The sequence below is a fragment of the Salmo salar genome, chromosome 21 (genome assembly GCF_965601325.2).
Source record: "Salmo salar chromosome 21, fSalSal1, whole genome shotgun sequence".
NCBI lineage: Eukaryota > Metazoa > Chordata > Actinopteri > Salmoniformes > Salmonidae > Salmo > Salmo salar.
This window is the reverse complement of record NC_138311.1, coordinates 14,602,899-14,628,091: the sequence shown is the minus strand read 5'-3', so window position 1 is coordinate 14,628,091 and position 25,193 is coordinate 14,602,899. Positions and strand designations below refer to the sequence as shown.

The 25,193-nt window shown below is 44.6% G+C and overlaps 2 protein-coding genes across 10 annotated transcripts in view; one reads left to right on the top strand and one right to left on the bottom strand.

Annotated features, from left to right (window-relative positions):
• The window catches only part of LOC106581829 (pre-mRNA-processing factor 40 homolog A), a 31,489-nt gene extending 17,269 nt beyond the window's left edge, over positions 1–14,220 (top strand). For 3 of the 5 annotated variants that reach the window (XM_014164222.3, XM_014164221.3, XM_014164218.3), the window contains 15 exons: positions 3,309–3,373; positions 3,485–3,649; positions 4,782–4,890; positions 5,107–5,257; positions 5,739–5,872; positions 6,635–6,749; positions 6,920–7,032; positions 7,281–7,397; positions 7,602–7,739; positions 8,086–8,181; positions 9,836–9,934; positions 10,218–10,314; positions 10,429–10,490; positions 10,601–10,762; positions 13,332–14,220. In XM_014164222.3, the coding sequence (XP_014019697.1) occupies positions 3,309–3,373; positions 3,485–3,649; positions 4,782–4,890; positions 5,107–5,257; positions 5,739–5,872; positions 6,635–6,749; positions 6,920–7,032; positions 7,281–7,397; positions 7,602–7,739; positions 8,086–8,181; positions 9,836–9,934; positions 10,218–10,314; positions 10,429–10,490; positions 10,601–10,762; positions 13,332–13,421 (1,713 nt within the window). In that variant the 3' untranslated portion in view covers positions 13,422–14,220. The remainder of the gene's footprint in view (positions 1–3,308; positions 3,374–3,484; positions 3,650–4,781; positions 4,891–5,106; positions 5,258–5,738; positions 5,873–6,634; positions 6,750–6,919; positions 7,033–7,280; positions 7,398–7,601; positions 7,740–8,085; positions 8,182–9,835; positions 9,935–10,217; positions 10,315–10,428; positions 10,491–10,600; positions 10,763–13,331) is intronic. The other 2 variants (XM_014164220.3, XM_014164219.3) reach the window with 2 other exon arrangements.
• A 450-nt stretch (positions 14,221–14,670) lies between these two features.
• LOC106581828 (formin-like protein 2) overlaps positions 14,671–25,193 on the bottom strand; it is a 98,214-nt gene continuing 87,691 nt past the window's right edge. For 2 of the 5 annotated variants that reach the window (XM_014164214.3, XM_082966976.1), the window contains 8 exons: positions 24,662–24,730; positions 23,773–23,853; positions 23,421–23,550; positions 22,855–23,018; positions 22,528–22,629; positions 22,301–22,399; positions 21,514–21,652; positions 14,671–17,965 (listed from right to left, as the gene is read on the bottom strand). In XM_014164214.3, coding sequence (XP_014019689.1) covers positions 17,856–17,965; positions 21,514–21,652; positions 22,301–22,399; positions 22,528–22,629; positions 22,855–23,018; positions 23,421–23,550; positions 23,773–23,853; positions 24,662–24,730 — 894 coding nt within the window. In that variant the 3' untranslated portion in view covers positions 14,671–17,855. Of the gene's footprint in view, positions 17,966–18,459; positions 18,507–20,689; positions 20,806–21,513; positions 21,653–22,300; positions 22,400–22,527; positions 22,630–22,854; positions 23,019–23,420; positions 23,551–23,772; positions 23,854–24,661; positions 24,731–25,193 lie in introns of all 5 variants that reach the window. The other 3 variants (XR_014381994.1, XM_014164215.3, XM_045704437.2) reach the window with 3 other exon arrangements.

Sequence of the window (25,193 nt, the reverse complement as noted above, 5' to 3'; positions counted from 1 at the left end):
GACACTAACCACAAGGCCACTGAGTCGGTTGCAGCTCTCCTAGCTAGCCACCAAAATTAACCTCAACCACACACTTTTGTCTGAGAACCACTTTCATCCGGTTTGATAAGGTGCTCGTAGTGCTGTAATGACTCCTAAAGATTGTTTACCAATATGGCCCTCCTGGACTGAATCCGTCTCGCTCATCGTGAGCACTCTCAGGTTTTAGCATGATTGCTAATCCTCACCGCACCTCCTGTTGCTGTGGCAGTGGATGTGTTGTTTTTGACCGAAGAGGTGGCTCAGCACAGCTATATTTAGGTCTTTTTAATTTGGCGCACAAAGCTCTCCTCTGAGATTGCTCTCACCGTTTCCCTGCGAGATCTTAATGACTCCGTCTTTATGATTAGCGTTATTGGATGAAGGCACGGGCCCGGATTAAGACAGCGGAGAGTGGCATGCTCCACTGGGTTAGAATAACTCTGGTTGTGTCTCAAATAGCAGCCTGTTCCCTGTAGAGTGCGCTACTTTTGACAAGTGCACTTTGTAGGGAATAGGGTGCCATTTGGGACTTGGACTGTGACAAGGCAAATGCATGCCCAGAAATCATCTGTTCATAATGGATGAATGAGTCGCTCTACTGGAGAAAGGCAGGCAAAAAGGCCACTTACGTAAGCTGCCTCTCTGGAATTTCTTTAAATTATTGGTACTCAACCCCTCTTAACCCTGCATCTATTAGTAATTAAATATGCACTATGCAGAAATCGCTCTGCCGTTTCCTGGTTGCTAAAATTGTAATAGTTTGCCTAATTTCAGTTTATTTGACAAAACAAGCAAGTATAGTGTAGAAAATCATTGTACCATCTAAACCACTGAAATATACACTGCTCCAAAAAATAAAGGGAACACTTAAAAAACACAATGTAACTCCAAGTCAATCACACTTCTGTGAAATCAAACTGTCCACTTAGGAAGCAACACTGATTGACAATAAATTTCACATGCTGTTGTGCAAATGGAATAGACAACAGGTGGAAATTATAGGCAATTAGCAAGACACCCCCAATAAAGGAGTGGTTCTGCAGGTGGGGACCACAGACCACTTCTCAGTTCCTATGCTTCCTGGCTGATGTTTTGGTCACTTTTGAATGCTGGCTGTGCTTTCACTCTAGTGGTAGCATGAGATGGAGTCCACAACCCACACAAGTGGCTCTGGTAGTGCAGCTCATCCAGGATGGCACATCAATGCGAGCTGTGGCAAGAAGGTTTGCTGTGTCTGTCAGCGTAGTGACCAGAGCATGGAGGCGCTACCAGGAGACAGGCCAGTACATCAGGAGACGTGGAGGAGGCCGTAGGAGGGCAACAACCCAGCAGCAGGATCGCTACCTCCGCCTTTGTGCAAGGAGGAGCAGGAGAAGCACTGCCAGAGCCCTGCAAAATGACCTCCAGCAGGCCACAAATGTGCATGTATCTCCTCAAACGGTCAGAAACAGACTCCATGAGGGTGGTATGAGGGCCCGACATCCACAGGTGGGGGTTGTGCCTACAGCCCAACACCGTGCAGGACGTTTGGCATTTGCCAGAGAACACCAAGATTGGCAAATTCGCCACTGGCGCCCTGTGCTCTTCACAGATGAAAGCAGGTTCACACTGAGCACATGACAGACGTGACAGAGTCTGGAGACGCCGTGGAGAACGTCCGGCTGCCTGCAACATCCTCCAGCATGACCGGTTTGGCGGTGGGTCAGTCATGGTGTGGGGTGGCATTTCTTTGGGGGGGCCGCACAGCCCTCCATGTGCTCCCCAGAGGTAGCCTGACTGTCATTATGTACCGAGATGAGATCCTCAGACCACTTGTGAGACCATATGCTGGTGCGGTTGGTTCTGGGTTCCTCCTAATGCAAGACAATGCTAGACCTCATGTGGCTGGAGTGTGTCAGCAGTTCCTGCAAGAGGAAGGCATTGATGCTATGGACTGGCCCACCCGTTCCCCAGACCTGAATCCAATTGAGCACATCTGGGACATCATGTCTCGCTCCATCCACCAACGCCACGTTGCACCACAGACTGTCCAGAAGTTGGTGGATGCTTTAGTCCAGGTCTGGGAGGAGATCCCTCAGGAGACCATCCGCCACCTCATCAGGAGCATGCCCAGGCGTTGTAGGGAGGTCATACAGGCACGTGGAGGCCACACACACTACAGAGCCTCATTTTAACTTGTTTTAAGGACATTACATCAAAGTTGGATCGGCCTGTAGTGTGGTTTTCCACTTTAATTTTGAGTGTGACTCTAAATCCAGACCTCCATGGGTTGATGAATTGGATTTCCATTGATTATTTTTGTGTGATTTTGTTGTCAGCACATTCAACTATGTAAAGAAAAAAGTATTTAATAAGATTATTTCTTTCATTCAGATCTAGGATGTGTTGTTTAAGTGTTCCCTTTATTTTTTTGAGCAGTATATTTTCCATAAAAAAAAGATTGTATTTTTAGTTGTTTGAAGCTGGTGTACAAAAGTGAAAGACTATAAAAAACAAAACTTAAGAACTGGAATCATAGATATAACACACAGAACAGACCTACCGCTTCTTAGACTTGGTTTCAATGAGAGTGACAGATCTATGACTCAGATTTCTATACGAATTTGGTTGTCTTGCCCCAAAAGTTACATATTGCAGCTTTAAGAAAATGTATGGCCTTGGCTGGAACAAGCCAGAGAATCTCAGCACCACTCCTTGTTACGTCTTTTAGACGTGCATACATGTTCCCATAAATGTCAGAACTGGGTTCAAATACATATATATTTCAGTATCTGGTTTTTAAAAAACTTTTTAAGTATTTTAAAATACACAGCCAAAAATAAGTACTTTTTATTTGCAAATTTTAATGGTTATTTGTAAAAAACAAATACTGACTCAAGTACAAATGCATACATTTAACCCAGGTATTTGAAAATACTGTCATACTTACGTATATTTCCAGATACATTAAAATATTTAACTAGTTTTAATGTGACAAGTACAGTGAAATGCCTACATTGAAAGACTACATGTCTTTTCAAATAAAATTATATTTGAATACTTCCTTTTGAATATATTTTAAAGTAATGGAGATATTTGAAATAGTATTTGAACCCAGGTCTGGTACATGAGTGCATAAATTCAATACACAGGCTACTCCCAGCACAATGTATTGTTTGCTATTGATGGAGATGTAAGCTGTCTTCATACACAGCTTTGCTACAAATGAGCTGTAATGCAGATTGTACAGCTGAGTTGATTTTGAGTGTCAACTCTTAACGCTTAATATCCTCTTTTTAAAATTTCAGGGCGTTTCATCCAATGCATCTTGGGAACAAGCCATGAAAATGATCATCAATGACCCACGCTACAGGTACCCACCCACCACCTTGCTTTTCTGATTATGCTTATGTCGTACATGAATATTCAATTACTTTTCTAACCAACTGTTTGATGTTTATTTTTTCTTCCCTTCACAATGAAGTGCCCTGCCCAAATTAAGCGAGAAAAAGCAGGCATTCAATGCTTACAAGGTGCAGACAGAGAAAGAGGAGAAGGAGGAGGCCAGACTCAAATACAAGGAGTCCAAGGAAACGTATCAGAGATTTTTGGAAAATCACGAGAAAATGACATCTACCACCAGATACAAGTGAGTGCCTTTCCTGGCGAAGTCAAGGTGTGTCCCAAATGGCACCCTATTTCTTAATAATATAGTGCACTACTTTTGACCGGGGCCAGTAAGAATAGGGTGCTGTTTAAGCCTCAGTCTTTGTACGTCATTGTTTCTGTTATTGGTATGTGGTTCCTGCAGTTGCCAATATGTGGAACTATTGAGATAATCAATGACACCACACAGACGTGATCCAAGTGAGTTACTGGCTGATGTGTGACCGGAGCACCGACAATATGCCCCCACTTAATCATCGACCTTTCTATGGTCTAGTGTTTGTGGTCAGTCCATGGCCCATATCTAGCCGTACCAGATGTATTATTTGCGGATGAGTATACACTAATACTACACATCCTGAATAAATCACAGGCAGATTGGCTTATGAACTTCCCCCAACCCTAAAATGAAACGTTGCTTCATCAGATGGATTTGGACTTCCCCTGTATTTGAATCCACCACATTCATTACCATGCAGTCTCTCGGTCGTGTGTGTGTGTGTGTGTGTGTGTGGTGTGTGGGCCCCTCTCTGTCTGTGAAAGAACTGTAAAAGTCACTGACATGGCTCAAGGGAAAGTGATCGGCTGGTGACCTTGACAACCAGCCCGTTTGGAGGCCACTGTTGTCGTGGCGACTCCATGTGTGCTGGGCTGGCCTAGAATGAACAGCTGGGGGGGGGGGTGTGTGTGAGAGAGACATCAAGGTTGTCTGTTGCTTTTTATTGTTTTAGAACACACTCATCCTAGAAATAAATAATTCTCCGCTGGCCTCACTGCTAGTATGGAGATCATGAACTTGATTTGGTTTACCTACGTCATGAGGTATTTTAAACACACGTTTCTTCTCATGTTAAAGTTGAAAGTGAACTAGTCTTTCTTGGACAATGTGCAATTCCCGCAATCGCAGCAGTGCTTTGAGCCGGGCGAGATCAGAAGTGATGATTATAGCTTGTGTAATGCTGCCCCCTTGTGGAATGGTTATTTGCATTTGGATTCCCGATTTGTTTCAACTTATTCCCTCCTGATTCTGGGAATTTGGGGATTTTCACAACCATGTTTTATCATGCATGTCATCTTTGTTCATGACTGTGGTTGTCTCTGTGTGTGTGAACCAGGAAAGCAGAGCAGATGTTTGCAGAGCTGGATGTGTGGAGCACCGTCCCAGAGAGAGACAGACTGGAGATCTATGAAGATGTCCTATTCTACCTGGCCAAGAAGGAGAAGGTCTGTGTTACTGGCTGCCTCTCAAACGGCATCCTATTCCCTATATAGTCCACTACAGGACCTTTGCTGTTTGAAGAACATAGTAATACTATATGGATATTATGTAGAGTTGCAAAATTGCAGTAGCTGAAATTTGACAACCCTACCATTCTGTCAGTGTGTGGACCTCCGCCTAACTAACATCTGTTCCATCCTTGTCCTATGTGTGTGGTACAGGAGCAAGCCAAGCAGCTGAGGAAGAGGAACTGGGAGGCGCTGAAGAACATCCTGGACAACATGGCCAACGTGACGTACCGCACTACCTGGTCCGAGGCCCAGCAGTACCTGCTGGACAACCCCACCTTCGCAGAGGACGAGGAGCTCCAGAGTACGCAGCACACTGTCATTCATACTGGTTTGCGCCCCCAGATGGCACCCTATTCCCTACATGGGGCACTACTTCTGAGCTGCCCTCTATAGGGCTCTGGTCAAAAGTAGTGCTCTGTGTGGGGAATAGGGTGCCATTTGGGATACATCCTTACTCCGAGCTCTGCGTTCATATAACTAGAGCAGAGCCGTTACATTTCCGTCATTAAGTTTGAATGTGTGAACGACTGAACAAGCTGAGTAGCTGCAGTCGCTGACTGACTGTCCAGTCAGGTGATGTGGTTTGCACCGGTGTAGCTGTGTGGGTAAAAGAGTGACTCCGTTTGACGTGAGTGCTCTGTTGACTCTGTCTCGCTCTTCTGGCTGTCTTCTCTTCTGTCTCATCTTCTCTCTCTCTGTCTTATCTCTTCTCTCTCTTTCTCTCTCTCTGTGTGTCTTATCTCTTCTCTCTCTCCTCTCATCTATCTCCATGTTCGGCTCAGACATGGACAAGGAGGATGCTCTGATCTGTTTCGAGGAGCACATCCGAGCGCTGGAGAAGGAGGAGGAGGACGAGAAGCAGAAGACTCTGCTGAGGGAGAGGAGGCGACAGCGCAAGAACAGAGAGTCCTTCCAGGTGAGAAAGACGGGCGTCCTACTCTACCCCACCGTCTAGCATTTTGGAAACATTGTGTAGACCGTAGACAATCCTGACACAAAATGGCAAGTGCAAACCGAGCCCTTTGGTGTCACCGAGAGTCACACTCTCCGAGTTGGGATATGGGAAAAAAAAAACATTTCCCAATCACACATGAGTATAATACACACGTGTGTGTGTGTGTGTGTGTGTGTGTGTGTGTGTGTGTGAGAGAAATAGGACAAATATAAGCACCCACCACTTATTATTTTATATATATCACACACTACAATAGATACAGCAGGTTTTTAAAGGTCCATATATACAGTAGTTAGCGGTTAGAGCATTGCTGGATCTAATCCAGAGCCGACAAGGTGAAAAATCGGTCGACGTGCCCTTGAGCAAGGCACTTAACCCCAATAATGGCAGATCCTGGCTGTGACCCCCCCCCGCACACACAGGGTGTGGCATATGCAAAAAACACATTTCCAGGTCACACATGCACCTACATTACACAAATACGTACGTGTGTGGTGTAATATGACAAATTACTCCTACCCCCCCAAAAATGTAACGCATAATACTAACCCAGACTGAAGAAAAAGCCGGCTACACTGTCAGGGGTTTGACTAACACTGTACTGGAAAAGTACAGGAATATAGGAGAGAATGTTTTGTGTGTAAATCCCTTTTGGGGACAAGTGAAATTGGTTATTTCAGTTGATTTGCTGAGCTCAGCCGTGTTGTTTCCCCCCCCCCCCAGAAATTCCTGGATGAGCTCCATGACCACGGTCAGCTCCACTCCATGTCGGCCTGGATGGAGATGTACCCCACCGTCAGCTCAGACATCCGCTTCGCCAACATGCTGGGCCAGCCAGGTAACGGCCGCGCTCTCTGCATGCGCACAGACTGACGACACTCACACGTTCTAAGCCACTGCGTTTAATAATGTCAAATCGTCCTTCTGCTGCTCTGGTTCTTTTAACTCTCTGGTGTTGTCATAACCATGTGTTGTCGGAGCTCGTCTTGAATAACATGTGCATGTTAGTTTATGGTGTCTATTCTGCAGGCTCCACTCCCCTCGATCTGTTCAAGTTCTATGTGGAAGACCTGAAGGCTCGCTACCACGACGAGAAGAGGATCATTAAGGATATCCTGAAGGTGGGAGATGTTATTTACTGCCACCTAGGGGTCGAGACTCAAATGGCACCCTATTCCCTATTTAGTGCCCTACGTTTGGACCTATGTTTTGCGTTTTTCCCTGTTTAGTGTACTACTTTTGAGTACCTAGAGTAGGGTGCCTTTTGGGATGTATTTAAATCTACTTCAGTGTCTATTGTCTGGTAACCACTTTTGATTCATGTGCATTTCATGAACTTACTTTCTTGTCACTTTTTTTCCTCCCGTAGGACAAAAACTTCTTGGTGGAGGTCAACACTAGCTTTGAAGACTTTGGCTCTGTGATCAGCTCAGACAAGAGAGCCATGACGCTGGACGCAGGCAACATCAAGCTGGCCTTCAACAGTGTAAGAGTGCTGCCATTTAGACCCGGCTTGTGTCCCAAATAACACCCTAGATAGTGCATTACTTTGGACAAGACCCATATGAGCCCTGGTCAAAAAGTAATTCACCAAATAAGGTGCCATTTGGGATGCTGATCATTTCACTGACAATCAGTGACCCCGCTGTGCCTCTAATAACCCCCGTGCCCTCCCTCTCACCTCCTGTAGTTGCTGGAGAAGGCGGAGGCTCGGGAGAGGGAGCGGGAGAAGGAGGAGGCCAGGAAGATGAAGAGGAAAGAGGCTACCTTTAAGAGCATGTTGAAGCAGGCCACCCCGGCCCTGGAACCAGAGGCCACCTGGGAGGGGGTATGAAATGATATTACCCTACCCTTAAACCACAGGGGTCAAACTCATTCCATGGAGGGCCGAGTGGCCGTGGGGTTTCGCTCCTCCCTTGTACTTGATTGAATTAAGGTCACTAGTTATTATAGAACTCCTCTCACCTGGTTGTCTAGGTCTTAGTTGAAAGGAAAAACCAAAAATCTGCAGACACTAGGCCCTCCATGGAATGAGTTTGACACCGCTGCCTTAAACACACACACACGTATTGGTGTTAGGGGCTGCTGTCTGGCACATAATTTGATAATCATGCAAATAGTTGAAAGCAAACCATTTATTTTCTGACTTCCTATGGTCTCTTTGGATGTCGTAGGTTCGAGAAAGGTTCCTCAAAGAATCTGCGTTCGAAGACGTGACTCTGGAGTCTGAGAGGAAAAGGATATTCAAAGACTTCATGCATGTCTTGGAGGTAAGATTAATTTAATTTAACTTCTGTGGGGGGAAAAGTATCCAAGAATGTACAGTCATGGCCAAAAGTTTTGAATGACACAAATATTAATTTTCAAAGTCTGCTGCCTCAGTGTCTTTAGATATTTTTGTCAGATGTTACTATGGAATACTGAAGTATAATTACAAGCATTTCATAAGTGTCAAAGGCTTTTATTGACAATTACATAAAGTTGATGCGAAGAGTCAATATTTGCAGTGTTGACCCTTCTTTTTCAAGACCTCTGCAATCCACCCTGGCATGCTGTCAATTAACTTCTGGGCCACATCCTGACAGATGGCAGCCCATTCTTGCATAATCAATGCTTGGAGTTTGTCAGAATTTGTGGGTTTTTGTTTGTCCACCCACCTCTTGAGGATTGACCTCAAGTTCTCAATTGGATTAAGGTCTGGGGAGTTTCCTGGCCATGGACCCAAAATATCGATGTGTTGTTTCCCGAGCCACTTAGTTATCCCTTTTGCCTTATGGCAAGGTGCTCCATCATGCTGGAAAAGGCATTGTTCGTCACCAAACTGTTCCTGGATAGTTGGAAGAAGTTGCTCTCGGAGGATGTGTTGGTACCATTCTTTATTCATAGCTGTGTTCTTAGGCAAAATTGTCAGTGAGCCCACTCCCTTAGCTGAGAAGCAACCCCACACATGAATGGTGTCAGGATGCTTTACTGTTGGCCTGACACAGGACTGATGGTAGCGCTCACCTTGTCTTCTCCGGACAAGCTTTTTTCCGGATTCCCCAAACAATCGGAAAGGGGATTCATCAAAGAAAATGACTTTACCCCAGTCCTCAGCAGTCCAATCCCTGTACCTTTTGCAGAATATCAGTCTGTCCCTGATGTTTTTCCTGGAGAGAAGTGGCTTCTTTGCTGCCCTTGACACCAGGCCATCCTCAAAGTCTTCGCCTCACTGTGCTGTGCGTGGAGATGCACTCACACCTGCCTGCTGCCATTCCTGAGCAAGCTCTGTACTGGTGGTGCACCGATCCCGCAGCTGAATCAACTTTAGGAGACGGTCCTGGCGCTTGCTGGACTTTCTTGGGTGCCCTGAAGCCTTCTTCACAACAATTTAACTGCTCTCCTTGAAGTTCTTGATGATCCGATAAATAGTTGATTTAGGTGCAATCTTATTGGCAGCAATATCCTTGCCTGTGAAGCCCTTTTTGTGCAAAGCAATGATGACAGCACGTGTTTCCTTGCAGGTAACCATGAGGAAGAACAATGATTCCAAGCACCACCCTCCTTTTGAAGCTTCCAGTCTGTTATTCTGTTAACTCAATCAGCATGACCGTGATCTCCAGCCTTGTCCTCATCAACACTCACACCCGTGTTAACGAGAGAATCACTGACATGTCAGCTCATCCTTTTGTGGCAGGGCTGAAATGCAGTGAAAATGTTTTGGGGGGGATTCAGTTTATTTGTATGGCAGAGGGACTTTGCAATTCATCTGATCACTCTTCAAAACATTCTGGAGTATATGCAAATTGCCATCATACAAACTGAGGCAGCAGACTTTGTGAAAATTAATATTTGTCATTCTCATAACTTTTGGCCACGACTGTATGTGTGTAATCATCAGGACATACTATACACCCACCTGACTGCTGTTTCTTCTCCTCACAGCACGAGTGCCAGCATCATCACTCCAAGACCAAGAAACATTCTAAGAAGTCCAAGAAGCACCATAGGAAGCGCTCCCGCTCACGGTCTCGATCGCGATCGGTCAGTATGCCCTTTCACCGCACAGGCCAAGCCCCCTCAATGGCCCAATTCCAAATCAACACATAGACCCACCCTATACACTTGTGGAGATATTTGGTTTTGTGACCAAATGTTTCTTTATTTAGTCATTTCTTTAATTGGTGGGGGGGGGGGGGGGGGGTTACAGGTACAATATTCAAATTCATATAATTACATATTCAGTTTCCGAGGCCAGTATCTGTATCAGCATGGCACCTGACCAGACAAACCTCCCCTCCTAATACTCACACCCTTCTCTCTGCAGGGCTCGGAGTCTGATGGGGAAGACGATTATCACAACAAGAAGAAGAAGCGCTCACAGTCCAAGTCCCCATCCGAGCGCTCCTCCAGCGGCGAATCTGGTCAGTGGTTTTCACGGTGACAATCCTTTTACGTTTAGGCATTTTCTCATCACATTTACATGGAAGAAATGTGTGGCGGCCATTTTCTGACATCCCTGTCCGTTTGGTCAACAGAGAGAAGTTATAAGAAGTCCAAGAAGCACAAGAAGAAGGGGAAGAAGAGGCGTCACAAGTCGGTAGGTTCTCAGGACTGGACTGTATTTTTTTTTTTGGAGGAATGATTGGGCCACTCGGGGAATGAATGTGGAGCGCAATGGCTGACCATGTGCTGGTTGTGACCTTTCAGCAGTCTCCTGAATCTGAAGCCGAACGAAAAGATAAAGGAAGAGAGAGGGACAGCAAGCGTGAGAAGGACCAGGAGAAGGAGAAAGAGAGCGACAAGTCCCGGGGGAAGAGTCGCTCTGACTCCAAGCAGAAGTCGCCTAAAAGGAAGTCTACCAAGGAAGAGGTGAGTCGTCCCATTCCGGTCACTGAACCCAGCCTGGGCTTTTAAAGCTTAAAAAAATAATAATACATCATTCCAGTCAACAACACTTGTACTGCTATTGAAGTGTTTTGGCTCATCCTGGGTGCAGAGGTCATATTTTGTACTATCCCCCTAGTGCATCCCAAATGTCACACTAATCACTATGCAGACTCCCCTACATATTTATTTGGACAGTGAAGCTAAAACCTTTAATTTTGAATTAAGATGATATGTTTTATCAGGCGAAGGTACAGAATGTCACTTTTTATTTGAGGGTATTTTCCGTTTAGAAATGTAAAGCACTTTATGTATCTAGTCGCCCCCACCACCATTTGAAGGTGTCATAAGTATTTACAAATGTACTATTGTATTAACCCTTGGCTTACAATGGTCGCTCCCCTCCGGAAATCAAATTAACATAATACAAACAATCTGTCTGTTTTAAGCTAGAGATGTTTTTTTGGGGGGTCTCAATCATCACAATTGCCGATATCGCCCTTGAACATCTGTGGTGAAAGGTAGCAGAGCTAGAGCGGTGTTTGTCAGACCAAGAGACATCCAAAAAATCTATTGTCTCACGAAAACATCTGTAGTGTCCAAATGGTTTGCACACTGGCATTTACCCTTTACCCCTAGGACACCAACAAGCCTCACAAGACTTGTCTGAAGGTACCCGGAACCGGTTTTAAAAAATGATGGAAGTATATAATAGCTAAATGATCCTTGGTATGACCATCTTAAAACAATTCCATATGTTAGTTTCGAACTGCCTACCTCTCCCACAGGTTATACAGAGCTCAGACTCTAGAGGGTTAAAGTAGCCAAAGTTGTATTATTTGGTCCCATATTCCTAGCACCCAATGACTACATCAAGCTTGTGACTACAAACTCATTGGATGCATTTGCAGTTTGTTTCAGATTACGTTGTGCCCAATAGAAATGAATGGTAAATGTAGTGGTCACTTTTATTGTAAATAAATAATAATGTTACTGAACACTTCTACATGATTATGGATAGTCATGAATGAATCGTGAATAATGAGTGAGAAAGTTGGAGGCATATGTATTGTACCCCCCCTCCATAAGCATGAAAGATGAAAAGGGGAATGTAAGAAGAGCATGTAGCCTATCATTTCAATATGCTACATTTCATATTAAACAGCCTATAATAACTCTAAATAGGTCAGGAGCCAGATAAGGGAGCCTTAGAAAGAACGATAATGAATTATTTAGGCTATATTATTTTAAGGCTATAGCCTACAAAGAAATCCATTGAAGCATTTGCATGTGCGACACAATAGGCTGGTAGGAACATAAAGCGCACAGCATTTTAAACAACATTTTGTTGTATTAAATCATTATAGTGTATAAATTGTGCATATAGGCTGTGACTTAGAATTAAATACAAATGAAATTGAATAATGACTTTGAATTCATTTTTCGCAAACAAGATGGCCAGTCGAATTTGGAGCAGGCGAAGGCCGACGCTCCAGCCTTTTGGGAATCTCGCTCGGTGTTCCGTTCAAATTGGGCACGCTCTGCTCCTCGCTTCGCTCCACTCACATACGCTGGTGTGCCACGGTAGATTTTCTTAACAATAAACAGGTTCATTCTATTCAGAACCAAGGGTATGACACAATGTCATCATGTAGCTCCACATCAAACATAGTGATCATAACCTGTATATGACGTGATTTTTATGATTAGGAAATGTGAAGTGCAGATTTGGACTCACTGGTGTTTCGCTTTCTTGTATGACATCAAAGCGGTATTTATTATAACCCTCCATGTCTCATCTGTCAAAATACATAGTCCTCGTAATTTACGGCATTTCTCTCACTCAGACATAAAAACATTTGCTAAAGTTAGCCAATTACTGGGAGGGATGGAGGCCACTTTCTGTCGCGCGCAGTGCAGAACGGCTGTCAGTGAAAACCCATACAGAGCTGTGAAACGCAGAGCCAGAGCTCTGACTTTTTAAAGTTTTTTATGGAACCAGGTAGGCTAGTTGAGAACAAGTTCTCATTTACAACTGCGACCTGGCCAAGATAAAGCAAAGCAGAGCGACAAAAACATAGTTACACAAACGTACAGTCAATAACACAATAAAAAAAATCTATGTACAGTGTGTGCAAATGTAGAGGAGTAGGGAGGTAAGGGAATAAATGGGCCATAGAGGTGAAATAATTACAATTTAGCATTAACACTGGAGTGATAGATGTGCAGATTATTTGTAAGTAGAGACACTGGGGTGCAAAAGAGCAAGAGGATAAATAACAATATGGGTATGAGGTAGTTGGGTGTGCTATTTACAGATTGGCTGTGTACAGGTATAGCATGTTCCAATTTATTGCCCATATCTGATATTTTCAACCCGTATACGGGTACGAGTGAAGGTCTACTACACTTCAAATACTTATGACACCTTAAGGGGGACTAGATGCTTAGTGCTTTAATTTCTAAACAGTAAAACGGATAAATAAATAAAATGTGACATTCCATCGCCTCATAAGTATTGTTGGAAAATGTGGGTTTTGATGTCTTTCTGTAGGGTGGCTGGGACACATCAGGCAGCGAGCTGAGTGAAGGAGAGCTGGAGAAGAGGAGGAGGACTCTACTAGAACAGCTGGATGCTCCTTAATGTTCCGTTTCTCCTCATGCTCTCTTTCTTCACTTCATCCAACATGCATTCCCCCTAGTGCTTCCTTTTCAGCGTAATGCCACACATGCTTGGACAGGTGCTGCAAAATTCTGGTAAATTTCCCCAAAATCCCAGGTTTTTAGGAATTCCCATTTGGGAGATTCTCCTAATTCCTGGCAATTCTGGGGAGTTTACCAGAATTTCGCAACCCTACTTTGACTGTATGTAAACTATTTCCTGTACGTTTTGTATAATGGAAATGAATCTGCCACACTAGCACAAGAATGCTGGGTACATATTTTCTTTGTTTCCTTACATAATGGGAAGTGGTCACAGGCTGAGATGACTACTTTATCAGAGTAAGGTCTACTGTGTTGAAATGTTGCCTTTGATAATATTCTTTCTCTTTGTAATTTGTAGTCATTGGTAGAAGTTTTTCTTTGCTACTAGTTTGTTATCTAAATGGATTAAAAGCGCATCTTAACATTGCCCTGCAGTTCGCAGAACATTTTCTTAGTTTGAGTCCCAAATGCCACCCTATTCCCATTATAATGCACTACTTTTGACCAGGGACCATGGTCAAAAGTAGTGCACTATATAGGGAAATAGTTATTCACTGTTTGAAGAATCCATGTTTTATGTTCTGTACATTTTGATTTAAAAAAAACTGGTAAATGTCTCAAACAAGACATTTTTAAATTAATCTTATGTCTAGGATTGGTTCGATCAATTTTCATTGGAGGAATTGAGAAAGTCCTCATGACCTGATCTATAAATGTAATAAAATAGTTGACATGGATTTGTCTTCATGTACGATTACTGAGTCACCAGCCACAACATGTTTTTTTTCCCCCTTACAAATAGCGCTGCTCATTATTTCCTTAGATCATCCTCTGTTATGAGTACCTCTTCTCAGAACTCATTCAATAGGCTTCGTATCTGTTTCCTGTGGATCAGTGAAATGCTAGGCGGGCTGTAAGTAATGAGTGCTATTGTAAGAGGGAGGCCCAAGAACATGGTGCAGAAGAAATCAAGACTGAGCTCCAACAACATAAGCAGAGCTGGCCAGAGACTGACGAATGGAGAGCCTTGGTTGCTGCCGTGTGCCAGTCGGCAAAACGGGGATGAATGAGTAATGATTGCTACAGTATTTACATACACAAAGATGACAAGACGGACTTCTCCAGGGTTCTGTATCAGTAGACAAGCTGCTTAAACGAATGAAGATTAACGTTGAAATAAAGATGCACACAGTGTAAACAGTTTATTTGATCATATCCATTGAACTCAATCTAACAAAAGTATTTTGTAATAAGCACGTATTGCCTAAAAAAAACATTAAATTAATAACATGCCAGTATTATCCAGTCTTACGAAGCCGATGAGTGGTTAAGTTCACAGGAAATCTAGAGATGAGTGGTTTGTTGCACATGCTATAATGTGGACATTTACAGTCCCAAGACCACAGGAAGCTTCTCTGAACGTCAATGGGTTACCTATAGAGCGCTACTTTTGTCCAGTTCCTCTTGTGCTCTGGCCAAAAGAAGTACACTATATAGGGAATAGGGTGCCATTAGTGACATGACCAAAAGAAGTGCACTATACAGGGAATAGGGTGCCATTAGTGACAGACACTGATCAAATAACTCTTTACTGTCGGGCAAGTGTGACACCAGGGCATCCTGTTTCACACACTTGATTATTTTATGTTAAAGAGAAGCCAGATTTGTGTTTGTCTTAAATTAAATATACAAAATGGACCAAAAGATACGTTAAAATAACAAATTGTATATGACATGGTGTTTTAAACAATATGTACAATATTAACCTTATATGGTAATGAGTAGATTAAGAAGTATAAAACAATGCATAAATTTATCAAAATATCTGTACATTTCAAAACCTTTTTGTTGTCTCTTCTGACATGTTTTTAACATACCTAAACACTATCAAAAACAACTGCCGCTCATTGTCAAAGTGGGTCACATGAGCGATACTGAATGGAAACAGTTTTCAGTGGTTAAATACTATACATTAAACTTATAATAGTGAGTAGACAGATTCCTAGAGATTCATTAGCCGATAGCAGTTTTCAGAGTAAAAAGAATCTTGGAATCCAGTTTTCATGACAAGCTCCTCAAGTAGCCTAAAGTGCCTTACTTGCAGCCACTACACTTCACTGGAAGTATATCTGCTGAGAAGTTCTTCTTTCAGCGCCTTTCCTATTCGCTCTGAGTCAATTGTGTCTCTCGCTCTGGTCTAGTTCGGCTGTGCTCGCACAATCGTACGACCAAACAACGACCTGGACCAGAGCTATTGTGGCTCCAGGGCCCCACCAACCACTAACAGCATTGCATGTGAATGGCGCTTGAGGTCTACATGAGGAGATAATATAGTTCTATCTATTCACGGCTTGGTCCACTAACCATGTTAACACTGATAAATGAGATGTTAATACCGTCATAACCGTAATATGGAGGCCTAGCTATTTACAATTCACATTAGCCTGGTCTCGTCTTGAGAGAGCCACACCTCTCTGAGCTATATTGTCTTTGATATGATTTCTCTGTGGTCATACATTGGTGTACATATGTCTACCTCATACTTGCTTAAGTACTTTCTTTGAACATATTTGTTTTGGATCACTGCTTTATAATATACTAAAGTAAGACATGTACACTACATGACCAAAAGTATGTGGACACCTGCTCGTCAAACATCTCATTCCAAAATCATGGGCATTAATATGGAGTTGGTCCCCCCTTTGCTGCTATAACAGCCTCCACTCTTCTGGGAAGGCTTTCCACTAGATGTTGGAACATTGCTGGGGGGACTTGCTTCCATTCAGCCAGGTCGGACACTGATGTTGGGTGATTGGCTCGCAGTCATCGTTCCAATTCATCCCAAAGCTGTTCGATGGGATTGAGTTCAGGTGTTCTGTGCAAGCTAGTCAAGTTTTTCCACACCGATCTTGACAAACTATTTCTGTATAGACCTCCCTTTGTGCATGGGGGCATTGTCATGCTGAAACAGGAAATGGCCTTCCCCAAACTGTTGCCACAGTTAGAAGCACAGAATCATCTAGAATGTCATTGTATGCTGAAGCGTTAAGATTTCCCTTTACTGGAACTAAAGGGGCCTAGCCTGAACCATGAAAAACAGCCACAGACCATTATTCCTCCTCTACCAAACTTTACAGTTGGCCCTATGCATTGGTGCAAGTAGCGTTCTCCTGGCATCCGCCAAACCCAGATTTGTCCGTCGGACTGCCAGATGGTGAAGCGTGATTCATCACTCCAGAGAAAGCGTTTCAACTGCTCCAGACCAACGACAGCGAGCTTTACACCAGTCCAGCCGACACTTGGCATTGCGCATGGTGATCTTAGGGTTGTGTGCAGCTGCTCGGCCATGGAAACCCATTTCATGAAGCTCCCGACAAACAGTTATTGTGCTGACGTTGCTTCCAGAGGCAGTTTGGAACTCTAGTGAGTGTTGCAACCGAGGACAGACTTTAACCTTTAACTTGGCAAGTCGGTTAAGAACAAATTGTTATTTACAATGACTTATGCCTTCAGGACTCGGCAGTTCCGTTCTTCAAGCTTGTGTGGCCTACCACTTCGCGGCTAAGCTGTTGTTGCTCCTAGACGTTTCCACTTCACAGTAACAGCACCTACAGTCGACCAGGCCAGCTCTAGCAGAGCATAAATTTGACGAACTGACTCAATGGAAAGGGGGCATCCTATGATGGTTCCACGTTAAAAGTCACTGAGCCCTTCAGTAAGGCCATTCTACTGTTTGTCTATGGAGATTGCATGGCTGCCTGCTTGATTTTATACACCTGTCAGTAACGGGTGTGGTTGAAACAGCCGAATCCACAGATTTTAAGGGGTGTCCACATACTTTTGTATATATAGTGTATGTCCCCTTTAAGACGTACATTAGCCCTTTAGTAACAATGGAAAAGCTAATGCGTTCTTTAGAGTGCCACTCGAGCACATTGTGTAATTTCTAAGAGTGATGGCAGTAGCACCAGGAATGTAATAACATACTAGCTATGAAATACCATATTCATCCCCTGTGGCGGAATACCTTTCGACAGCTAAGGGAACCGTGACCCGTTACATTCTACACTTCTTTCAGGAATCCCTGCTACAGACGTCTGTGTCCAGTTTTACATATCAAAGGAAAATACAATTAAAGCCAGGTCAAGTTGTATTGCTTGAAGTAATAAAAAAATCACAAGACACACAAACAGGAGGCAAAACAACTGATCACAAGTAAGTTTTAGGCACTTGGCTTGTCTAAGGTTCCCTATAACTGACCTGTCAGACCCATCCATCTCTCCTTCAGTCCTTAAGAGTGAGAGGCTGCTACACTTTCCACATCACTCCCCCCTCCTCACCCTCCGCCCCTAACACATGCACTTCTCCCTCGTCAAATTACGACTTCAGAGTTGTTGACCGGCCGCAAGTTCTGGTCGTCGAAGCGTCTCCTGACGCTCCTCCTCACCGCGTCGGCTCGCCTGTAAGGCTGATTGCGAAGATCTGGAATGGAGGGAGGGAGGGGTAAAAGATGTGTCAGTCATCTTGCCAGTGCCTTCAGATGTGCCCAGAGGCTGGTTGTGTTGGCAGTCAGTCAGACAAAGCAGCTTGAGTTCTACAGAAACATTCCCCCCTCTGGACGAAAACCAAAAACAAGGCCCACAGAAAAGACCTTATTGATTTACAATCTACTATTCCTTCTGTCACTATCAATAAAAAAACAAGCTACGGATGGCCCTTTATACAAGCCTTGTCAATGGAGAAGTAGTAACATGTTTAACAAATTACAAAAAGGCATGAAAAGTCTTCCATTTTCCATGATGAGCATTTTAAATAGAATTTTGCATTGTTTGATTTCAGACATACCTACCGCTGAGGAAAAGCCCTCAGCGGTAGGTAACTTAAAGGGAATGGAGGTATAAAAAAAAAAAAAGAGATGCTTGCCAGGTCTGGGACACATCCACCACCACAGGGGTGCTATTGGAGGAATTCCTTACCCTTGAGTGGACATTGGGAAATTTAGTAATATTATTCTTCTTTAGGGCTGGATGGATGAAGAGAAGACAAAATGGAGGTTAAAGAAGCAGGGTGACCAGAGGGGTCACTCCAGTGTTTTCACAGTGTCCTTGCAGCGGTGGGAGCGCTGAGCGAGCAAAGCAGCCAATAGGGGAGCAGGGGACAGAATAAGACAGGACTAGATGTGTTAGGAGGGCCAAAGCTAAGATAGGTTGTTAACTGATTCTGCAGGCACAAAGGGAGAACAAACCAAAGCATTTGTTTTTCTGTGTCTCAAAACCCATGCTGCTTTGCAGAATGACTACCAGCATGACAAAATAGAGCTAAGCATCAAACTTTGCAATAGTTATCATGAACCCCCCCCCCCCCCCCCCCCCAAAAAAAAATTCAACATACAAGAAAAAAGTTAATATTGAATAGAACATGGACCAAAAACCAAAGAACAGCATGCATTCAGCCAGGTACATGGGGATGGGATGCAAATGAAACTGTACGGAAATACTGAGGCTTTTCCCTTGAAATCGCTAAACATTAATTCATGTATCTGGCTGTAGGTTAGTGGCACACAAAGGACACGTGACATCCTAGACCGAGAACACGTGTCAGAAAATAAAACTTCATGCAATATGTTAGAAAGGTGCCCTGGCAGACCACAGAAAGTCATGTGATCAGATTGTCCTCCATCACCAGGCAACTGAGCCAAGCACAAGGTGGGGTGGGGGAGGGGGGGGGGGGCTGTAGCTCTGGTCCAGAGCGCTACGTGTAGCTTCTAGGCTCAGCATCAGCAAGACAGATGTAACACCCTGGATCAGAGATAGGGGATCTGGGAACAGGGGACATTTTGGGTCTGAAGCAGGAGAAAGCCAGTGGCATGCAGAGACCCAAACAGCAGCAGTAATACATGATGACGACAACACTCAGTTTTCATGATAAGACAGATGGACACACAAGCAAGGTATAATGCCACAGCCATTTTAAAATGAGTCAAGATCAACACATCCTCACTTACATTACATTATAGAATTATTTTAGAATTATAGGGTACTCTGCTATGTTGACAATACTAACTATACTAACTTCATCTACTGAAGCAGAACTACAATACGCTACACCACATAACTACTGGCATGAATACTAGTCAACATAACATATGTCATGCAATATAAACGTCTTGGATGCTAGTCAGTGACAATCCGTTGGGCTACGGCCTAGGAAGCACTTCAGCTATTTTAACAGCAGAGGGCACTTACCATGCTGTCTGATTGATATACACTGAGTGTACAAAACACGAAGAACACCTTCCTACTGTTGAGATGCACCCCGTCCCGTCCTATCGGGGCATGGACTCTACAAGGTGTCGAAAGCGTTCCACAGGGATGCTGGCCCCATGTTGACTCCAATGCTTCCCACTGTTGTGTCAAGTTATCTGGATGTCTTTTGGGTGGTGGACCATTCTTGATACATACAGGAAACTGTTCAGCAGGAAAAACCCAGCAGCGTTGCAGTTCCTGACACAAACCGGTGCGCCTGGCACCTACTACCATACCCCGTTCAGAGGCACTTAAATATTTTGTCTTGCCCATTCACCCTCTGAATAATACACATACACAACTCATGTCAATTGTCTCAATGATTAAAAATCCTTCTTTAACCTGTCTCCTCCCCTTTATCTATACTGATTGAAGTGGATTTAACAAGTGACATCAATAAGGGATCATTCACCTGGATTCACCTGGTCAGTCTATGGTCTATGTCATGGAAAGAGCAGGTGTTCATAATGTTTTGGACACTCAGTGTATGTATTACTAATACAGATAAAGAGAGATGGTTTCTTACCCATCTCCCCCTTCTCAAATATCAATGGCCTGACTGACCGACAGGAAAATGTCTGTGACATTATGGTTTGCTATGGGTGATGATACAAACGGACGAGAAAGTATATAACAGGGATGACATGCTTCATGCAGGGTAACGGAGCTGACATCAGCGACCCCCTCCCACAAAACCCCTCCCTCCTCATGCTCCCCTCATAGGAGGGGTGGAGACAGACACCCCCCCCCCACACACACACACACACAAAGAAACACACACGTGACTGAAAGTGACACACCCACAGAGTGAGCGAGTGAAGAAGGAACACAGGACACACAGTGAGAGTACGGCGAAAGAGAGAGGTAGGGAAGAAAGAAGAGCAAGTGTATTTACAGCGACCTTTCAGAGAGAGAGTTCTAAGCTTTAGTAATGGCTCTCCTCATTGTGAGCCGGCTCGCAGAAGAACCGAGAGCCCCGTTTGGCTGTGCGGGCGGTAAAGGGCACTGTCTTCAGCACTGCATTGAAACAACGACAACAGCCAAGACAAGACAGTAAGGAGAAGCACACATCTACAGGGTTTTAGAACAGGTTAACACCCTACGGCATACAGCATTAGAAGACTGAAGCACAGAAACATGAACACATTCTATAGAGGGTTACAGTCTACTACAGGCCTACAAGGGCTGCAAAATTCCGCGAACTTTCACAAAACTTCCAGGTCTTCCAGAAATCCCGGTTGGAGGATTTCCCGAATTTCCCTGCTTATTGAAATCCTGGTTGGAAGATTCCCTGGAATCAGTACGGGATAAGTAGGAAATTCGGGAATCTTCCAACCGGGATTTCTGAAAACGCAGAGAGCAGATAATGATCATATACACATTTGAGACAGCTCCAAGTGTTCAGGTTAGGTTAGCTGGACTGTCAATGCATGTTTTTAACATGTGATTAAGGTTAAATAAAGCCTTAGGATTGAATCTTTGACAGTTGAAACAGTTCAATAGTTAAGAGGCAACATACTCGTGTTAATGACTGAATGAGACTGGATTAGAGCACAGGAGAGGACTTGCATGCAGAACACCCAGTGTGTGTGTGTGTGTGTGTGTGTGTGTGTACGTACACACGCGTACAGTATCTGTACACGCATGTGTGTGTACGTTTGCATGTGTATAAGTCATGTTGGGTGATTGTTAAACTGATGGTGATTGGCCCCTGGTCCTGTTTACCGGTGATGATGTCCTCGATGGCTCCGTCCTTGCCCTCGTAGACGTGGCGGCTGCCCGTATCCTTCACCTGCTTCTTCCTCAGCTCAGCTATCACCTCCTGCTGCTGACTCCTGCCCCTGGCGTTCTTATGGGACGGAGACTGGTGGGGAGACCACACACACACACACACACACACACACACACACACACACACACACACACACACACACACACACACACACACACACACACACACACACACACACACAAGGACGTGGGCACACAGTCAAATCACAGGCGCCTTTTTCGACTATTCAAACTGCATAAGGATGTCCCTGTGTGACACTTTACCGCTCTATAAAACCTAGAGCCGTAGCTGTCAGTCTAACGTGTCCATTGGAAAGGTTATACATATATTATATATACCGTCTATATTTCCTGGTTGGTTTACTAACTGTTTATGTTTCTGGTTATATATAGTGGCTTATCTTGACTTGATGGGATACACTAGGTGTCTGCAGTACTTAATATAGCTGCCCCACCCGCAGGAGGGGGAGGAGGGAGAGCAGGAGGGGGGAGAAAGATACGCTTAAATTATAGGAAGAGGATGAGGAAGGAGATGGAAAGAAAGAGGGAGAAAGGGTGAGAGGGAGGAGGGGTAGTTTATCTTATAGGAAGTGGGTGAGGAGGGAGGGAGGGAGGGAGGGAGGGAGGGAGGGAGGGAGGGAGGGAGGGAGGGAGGGAGGGAGGGAGGGAGGGAGGGAGGGAGGGAGGGCGAGAGAGATATAGATGAGGGAGGAGAGGTTACCTTCTTGTCCTCCTGGTCCATCATGGCCTCCTGTTCCAGAAGTTTCTCCATCATCATCTGCTCCGCTCTCTTCTTCTGCTCGTTGTCCTCCTCCGCTTGCTGAAAGAACACACACAGACACACACGGACACACACTTAGACTGAGCCTTAGACTGAGGCGTTTCCACAGCTGGGGGAACAGGGATGAGGGTTGGTCAGGAGCAGGTGGGGGGGGACATTAGTCTCACCCTGTAGGCCTTGACGAAGCGCACAAACACCGGGAAGAACACAGACGGGGGAGTCGTTTTGGAATTCTCGCCGAAGAATTTGACCGCCTCGTCGAAGGCATCCTGTGAGAAAAAAAGAAGCACATTTTGCATTCGAGATTTCCCTGCGACGTTCTTTAGCATCGAAACATATGTTACATATGAAACATATGCCAATCGTAAGTTAGTCCTGTCAAACATATAAGGCCAGTTTCCCAGACACAGATTAAACTTAGTCCTGAACTAAAACCTTTAATAAAGTTGCTGTATTAGTTTTGCACAAAATCAATTCAGTGAGGTGAGATTTACCTGTGCGATCTTGGCGTCGTCCTGCAGCTTTTTCAGCTTGCCCTCGTTGTGTGTGATGAAGTCTTTGAGCATAGTGTTGTGACCGTGCATGCTGTACTCTCTCTTAGTCAGGTCCATTCCCCGCTGGAGCTCCTTCACATCCAGCAGAACGTTCTCTAACGACACTGAGATAGCACGCACACACACACACACAATTGGATACTGTTCAAAGTAGGGAGGGCCATACCTCTGTGAGTTTACAGCACAGCTCTTCAGAGTAACACCCAGCATGGAAGAGTCCTCAGCAAGAGAACAACATCACAGTCCATTGTAGCACAAAACTGCAGATGACTGAAGACACAGTGCAACAGAAGTGCCTGCAGACCAAAGATAGGCTACAATCCAATGAGTTAGGTGTACGTCCCAAATGGCACCCCTATTCCACATATAGTGCACTATTTTAGACCAGGACCCATAGGGCTCTGGTCAAAAGTAGCGCACTATGTAGGGAATAGGCTGCGGCCTAGGATCTGATTTAGCGTCAGCCCTTTCACTGTAATATCACTAGGCCATGTTGTGAATCGTACCTGCTGCAGCCTTCTCCACATAATGCAGTTCGTTGTAGAACAGATTGACTTGCTGGTATTTCTCCTTCACCACGTTGGCTATGTAGTGAAGCAGTGTCATTTTCCGGTCTGTCGACTTGGTGTCTAGTAGCTGGGGAAACGAGATGATTAAAAGACGTGCGAAGATAATTACATCCCAAACGGCGCCCTATTCCTTTTGTAATGCACTACTTTCGACGTGGGCCCATAGGGCTGTGGTTCAAAGTAGTGCACTAAATAGGGAATCGGGTGCAATCTAGGATGCTGGCAATGACAATCCAGAAGCACGTTATGCACTAGCAGTACATTTAAGATGGGAGAGAGAATCTCTTACCAAATCTAAACTTTGTAGTTTAAAACCGTATACCGCTCCCCTTTTACTGCTGTTCATGTAGTTTCCGAGAGCCAAGATAATCTGTGGGGGAAACAACAGCATTGGAACATCAACACAGAAGGCACCCAGGAACAGATTGGAACACAGAAGGCACCCAGGAACAGATTGGAACACAGAAGGCACCCAGGAACAGATTGGAACACAGAAGGCACCCAGGAACAGATTGGAACACAGAAGGCACCCAGGAACAGATTGGAACACAGAAGGCACCCAGGAACAGATTGGAACACAGAAGGCACCCAGGAACAGATTGGAACACAGAAGGCACCCAGGAACAGATTGGAACACAGAAGGCACCCAGGAACAGATTGGAACACAGAAGGCACCCAGGAACAGATTGGAACACAGAAGGCACCCAGGAACAGATTGGAACACAGAAGGCACCCAGGAACAGATTGGAACACAGAAGGCACCCAGGAACAGATTGGAACACAGAAGGCACCCAGGAACAGATTGGAACACAGAAGGCACCCAGGAACACAGAAGGCACCCAGGAACAGATTGGAACACAGAAGGCACCCAGGAACAGATTGGAACACAGAAGGCACCCAGGAACAGATTGGAACACAGAAGGCACCCAGGAACAGATTGGAACACAGAAGGCACCCAGGAACAGATTGGAACACAGAAGGCACCCAGGAACAGATTGGAACACAGAAGGCACCCAGGAACAGATTGGAACACAGAAGGCACCCAGGAACAGATTGGAACACAGAAGGCACCCAGGAACAGATTGGAACACAGAAGGCACCCAGGAACAGATTTTCAAACAACAACAAATCAGCGCGGAATATTTTCGACCCAAAGAAATCTGTAATTGGTCGCTTACCTCTAGAATTTTCTTGAGTTTCTGTGAGGATTTTATTGACACAGACGCCGCGATGATCGCATGAAGTTGCTGTAAAAAAAAAAAAAAGAAAGAAGGAAGTAGAACAAAAGTCAGACAAGAGGAGAATAAGTCAAACTAAAGAAGGCCCTGTACACACTCAGGTTGTACAACTGATCTACAACATATTTGACAATGGTTGTGATACGACTGATATATTTATGATACGATGGAGAGTTGGTCCTAGGGCTAGGCGGTATACTGTATTTTACTATATACCGGTGTTAATGCACAGACCGGTTTGGGTTTTTACTTTACCTTCTATAACGGTATTTGAATTTTTGGTTTGTTAATTGTGATATGCCGTGTGTAACCTACATTTCTATAGTTTACACTGCTACTTGGGCCAGCATCATACCATCCTGCATCCCACTGCTGGCTTGCTTCTGAAACTAAGCAGGGTCGGTCGCTGGATGGGAGACCAGATGCTGCTGGAAGTGGTGTTGGTGGGCCAGTAGGAGGCACTCTTTCCTCT